Source organism: Octopus bimaculoides, chromosome 7, assembly GCF_001194135.2.
Source record: "Octopus bimaculoides isolate UCB-OBI-ISO-001 chromosome 7, ASM119413v2, whole genome shotgun sequence".
NCBI classification, from domain to species: domain Eukaryota; kingdom Metazoa; phylum Mollusca; class Cephalopoda; order Octopoda; family Octopodidae; genus Octopus; species Octopus bimaculoides.
Window position 1 is genome coordinate 24,888,197 of NC_068987.1, and position 5,622 is coordinate 24,893,818.

The window sequence follows — 5,622 nt, forward strand, 5'->3', positions numbered from 1 at the left end:
TATTATAAGGTTTTTAAACTTTTAAATTTTCATATTCAAAAGAGACAGAGACTTCAAATTCGATATATCGATTTATTCACCACTCTATGTTAACATTTCTGTGCCAAACTTATCCAGTGACTGGTCCGTTGGATTTAGACATTTAGATATATCGAATTTGAAGTCTCTGTCTCTTTTGAATATGAAAATTTAAAAGTTTAAAAACCTTATAATATATATATATATATATACACACACACATCTATATATATATACATGTATATGGATACATTTGTGCAGATATATATATATGCATGTATGTATATATGTGAGAGTATAGTTTCACTGTACTATTATCTACTTATTCCATAATGTTTTAACCTTGTTTACTCAGGGAGCAATCAGTCTTAATGGTTGACAAAAGATGTCAACATCAGCATTGCTTTGCTCAAGCAACGACAAGGGAAATATCAATATTTGTGTAAAAACACAAACACAAATTTACAAATATGGCCTAATACAGTGCCCAAGGTTCTGTGCAGTGGGCCTGAACTTCAAACCACATGGTTGTGATGTGAACTTCATAATTACACAATTAAATAAGTGGCACAACAGAATGTGTAGAAACTAGTGCTAGCCTCTGCCTGCAAATAACACTGTAACAAAATAAATTTTTTTTTGTCTTTGGCTACTAAGTTTTATTTCCTATTTACTTCTATCTAGAAATCAAAGAAAACTACTACTATCCTCTTTAAACTTTACTTTTGCGACCAGGACATCAATGTTTTGAAACTAATCTATTTTCTATTGCATTTCAAACAGATTCAGCACTGAGTTGCCGAAGCAGAGATATTGCTATACTCTCTTTAAAAATTTTTTTTTTTTACTTGTTTCAGTCATTTGACTGCGGCCATGCTGGAGCACCACCTTTAGTCGAGCAAATCGACCCCAGGACTTATTCTTTGGAAGCCTAGTACTTATTCTATCGGTCTCTTTTGCCGAACCGCTAAGTTACGGGGACGTAAACACACCAGCATCGGTTGTCAAGCGATGTTGGGGGGGACAGGGGGACAAACACAGACACACAAACATATACATATATATACATACATATATACGACGGGCTTCTTTTAGTTTCCGTCTACTAAATCCACTCACAAGCTTTGGTCAGCCCGAGGCTATAGTAGAAGACACTTGCCCAAGGTGCCACACAGTGGGACTGAACCCAGAACCATGTGGTTGGTAAGCAAGCTACTTACCACACAGCCACCCCCGCGCCTATAGCTAATATTCTGCTCAATACCACAGATTTGCTTGTCAGTTACTTGACCTTAACCACTTGAGCATGTGGTCAGCCTTAGTGGCTGACAATATGTGCATCTCTGATCATGAGCAGGAGTAGTGGGGGAGCATCATAGCCATGTATTAAGAGGGATTCTTTGGGGTTTGAATAAATGTAACAAAAGCAAAATTTGAAGGAAATATTAGCCATTTTCATACTTTCTAGGGGTAAGCAAATAGGAAATAACACTTGCTACCCGAGGACAAAAATTGTGTTACACAGTGTAATTAATTAATTAATTCAGATAGTTCACAAAATAGGAATAAGTTATTTTTCTGGAAAACTAATTTATTTACACATTAGAAAGTTTTTGCTTGAATAAGTTATGTTCTTACCCTCTTTTAATCTTTAGTGTTGGATCAGCTTTATGGATTAGCAGTTCTTCCACAATCTCAATGTTCCCTCTTGAGACAGCCTCATGAAGTGGAGTGCAACCGTCCATGTTGACTGCATTAACATCAGCACCACGCACTAGAAATTACATAACAGAAATAAGTCGAGAGTAGCATACTGAAGAGAAATTATATATAGCAAAGAGTTAGTGCTTTGAGTCATTCATACATGTGTGTATGTGTGTATGTGTGTGTGTGTGTGTGTGAGAGAGAGAGAGATAGAGAGATAGAGAGAGAGCAAGCATAGAGTGGTCAGTGGGTTAGATATGTAGTCTAATAATAGAGATTTACTTAAGAGAGATACAAGCATACAAATACAGTGAGAGAGTGAAAAAGAAAAAGCATATGAAGTCATCACTGTGATAGATACAGAGACACATAGTAGAGGGATTCACTAGATACATAAAAACAGAATGAGGGAGAGAGAGATGGGGAAGGAAGAGAGAGATATTAGAGAGAGAGAGAGAGAGAGAGAGAGAGAGAGAGCAAATAAAAATAAATATGTTATCATCAGTAAAATCTTACAGCAGAGACATTGTATCATGTCACGTGAGGCATAACAAGAAGCCCAATGTAAAGGTGTGTTTTGGCTTTCACTGCTGTCCTTCAGGTTTACATCAAGTCCAGAAGCCAAGAGCTGGCAGACACGCCCCATACTGAAGAAAAATCAAACAGTGTAATTAGGATTACAATGCTAATAGGTATTTTCTTTAAAATATCTCAGTGGAATAAAATATTAATATTCATTTTAACATTGCTTTTGGTGAGATCAAAGATATATTCGTCATATACACAGCTGTAAAGAAGTGTGAGCAAAAAGAATCTCAAGGGCATATAGAGACCCTATTCTTACATATAGTTGTGTCACCTGGAATATCAACAGACAAGTGGAAAAGCTATCAATGTTGTAGAGATTTAGTTCTTTAAATGCAGGCATGTTGAAGGTGTCTTATGTGGATAGAGTGACAAATATTGAGGGCCTTAGATGAACAAAATTCCACAGGAAGCTTCTCAATGACATAAGGCGACAACAGGCTCAATTCATTGGAAAGCAAATAAGAAGAGACAACCTTAAGCACTTGAAGACAACAGAAAAGCTACAAGGAAGAAATTGGGGAAGACAGAGAGAGAAGATACTCAATGGTGTTACTAGCTAGCATCAGAATAACTGATGCAGCAACATGCCAAGTTGTATACAGGACAGGAGAGCACAAAAGGTTCCTGGTTGGCTTGTCAAATAAAGAACACTACCTTTCTTAAGCATTTAAAAACTGATATTTTTCTCAGAGCCGATTATAAAACTCAGATGATTTGGATATTTTTGACATTTGTAAAATTGCTGGAATAAATAGCTTATTTCCTTTTTATCAATACATATAACAATGAAGAATAACTTTATCAAACAAACGCTTGGTTCTCAAAGAGAAATCCTATGGAGTAATATTTATCCACAGTGCACTATAGTTCAGGCTGCCTGAAGTAGACATGCATTAATCAGTAGAATCCCCAAAAAAGTAGTTATGTTCTGCTTTAGTAGAAAGTAATATTAATAGTTCAAACAGTGGAATGTGTTTTATGCTGTGAGAAAGAAGAAAAGTTTCATGCAGAATCCTCTGTAAAAGATAGATGTGCTTGAAAGATTATTATTATTATTATTATTATTATTAGTAGTAGTAGTAGAATAAAGATGTCTAGCTATAAAATCACCAGTATAACAGTTTTAATTCCCTTTTACATATGGCTATATCAGTGTTTCAGGTCTTTTAAAAATCGGGTATTCTCACTTGGGCTGCCCAGTTAGGGTTGATCAAACTCTGTATTGTGTCCAGTTAGCACTACTCCATTCATGGTTCACACACCCCTGATTCACAGTTTCTTTGATGCAACTGCTATTGTCTTGGTATTCAGGCTGTTTTTGTTTTTTGGTATTTGAGCAGTACGTGTAATTCTACATACCACAGTTCAACCAACCATTGGAAAGAAATACTATATCATACAAGAACACTGTTTGAGATAAACTAGCATCTTATCCAGGTGATAGTTGACTCATACTAAGAAACATAAGCACTATTCTATATAAACTTACGAAATTTACATAAAAATACTGGCTCCTACAATATGGCAAATATTCATATGTAGCAAAACAAACCCTTCTCATTTATGCTATGGTTAAACAGCTTAAGAAACATTAAAACAAAATAAAATGGGATGAAACAAGTGTGTGTTGACCAGTGATTTCCAAAGTGGGTAGTGTCACACCCTGAGGACAAAAAAATTGGCTGACAGCAGAATGAAAGGTAGAAAGTGGAGGTCAAAGAAGCTAAGATACTAGGAACTGGTAAAGGGTTACTTGATCATATGGAGGTTCAGCAGAATTTGTTAATTTTTATAGTGCATGTCTGTGACTGATGAGAGCAAAGTGCATACAATACCAGCCTCTATGACAAACAATATGGAATATATAAGGGTGATTGATGGATGTATGGAGTTAAAGATGACAGATACATTTATGGGACCTTAGCAATTTGGAACACCTTGAGAATCACTGGCACAGCTTACACTTGGTTACTGTTAGACAAGAGAAAATGAAATCAAAAATGTGAGAATATTGTAACTAACTTGGAATGTGCAGTGGCTTGCAGAAGTTCTTCATTGAAGACAATTTTCACTTTATCTGACTCAGCAAGGTCCAGAGGGATTCGTTGATTTTTGTTGTGTATGCCAGGATCTGCACCAGCAGAGAGCAAAGTGCGTACAATGTCAGCCTCTCCCAGCTATAATCAAACAGAAGAAGCCTGTTATAAGAAGCTAATTATTTTTAAGAGTGAGTTATGGCTGTGAATTTGACAGAAACAGAAATGTTTTTATTTCCTTAAATATTTTGGAGTTTTTACACCCTTCCAGGGCTGCTAAAATAAGTATCAGTAATATATATTCTTTTCTATATTTAAGAGATGAGGAATTATGTACATTATTTACATTTGATGGATATTTCTCCTCATCTTGTTGTTAACACGTTTCAGTTGATATACCCTCCAGCCTTCATCAGGTGTCTTGGGGAAATTTTGAACCTGGGTTTTCATTCCTAAGGTATTTTTCGATGTTGTTGTTGTTGTTATTATTATCATTATTATTATTATTATTATTATTATTCAGGTCACTGCTTGGAATCGAACTAGGAATCTTGGGGTTAGTAGCCTGCTCTCTTAACCACTACACCATATGCCTGTGGGCAATTATGGAATGAATTTTAGGGCTTTTAAATCTAATATTTTCCTATCCTTCCTTAATACTGGTTCCCATATGCTATTCATATCTGTACTCGGTCTGGTTAGGAGGATGTGTCCTAGCATATGTGCTGCTTCTTTTAGTTTTCATATTTTCCAGTGGTGTTCTCTGTCTATTATTTTAACTTCATCCCACAGAGGGAGGTAGTCTCCATTTTTCCATACAAGATCAGCTGTACCCGATTTATCAATATCTCCTCATGTCACAGCTTTGTGATGTTCCTCTACCCTTATTTTGAGGAGTGACATGTTTTGCCTTTGTATTACCTACCACAGCTGCATGGGATGGAATACATGCAGTTTTTGGTCATATTCTCTGGAGTAACAGGAAATAAGGTGCTTTGTGTAAGAACACAACACACAGCCTGGATTGGGAATTGAACTCACACCCTCATGATTGTAAGCCCAATGCTCTAACCACTGAGCCATATGCCTTCACTATTTTATATATATACTGGGTCATCCTATAAATAATGCAGTTTTTTATACTTCTTTTATTTTTCAAAATTAAGATAAAGTTTTTTTTTTGTTATCTAAAATGTACTCTTCTTCATTTTCTACAATGCTCTTCCATCTACCTGGTAGACTTGTAAGGCCCCTCTTTTAAAATTCACTTGTCCGT

At 35.8% G+C, this 5,622-nt stretch overlaps 1 protein-coding gene across 1 annotated transcript in view; it reads right to left on the reverse strand.

The window, feature by feature from the left end:
* The window catches only part of LOC106872824 (uncharacterized), a 54,433-nt gene that overhangs the window by 38,457 nt on the left and 10,354 nt on the right, over positions 1 to 5,622 (reverse strand). The window contains exons 4-6 of the mRNA XM_052969142.1: positions 4,333 to 4,487; positions 2,239 to 2,369; positions 1,657 to 1,792 (exon numbers count right to left, since the gene is read on the reverse strand). Coding sequence (XP_052825102.1) covers positions 1,657 to 1,792; positions 2,239 to 2,369; positions 4,333 to 4,487 — 422 coding nt within the window. The remainder of the gene's footprint in view (positions 1 to 1,656; positions 1,793 to 2,238; positions 2,370 to 4,332; positions 4,488 to 5,622) is intronic.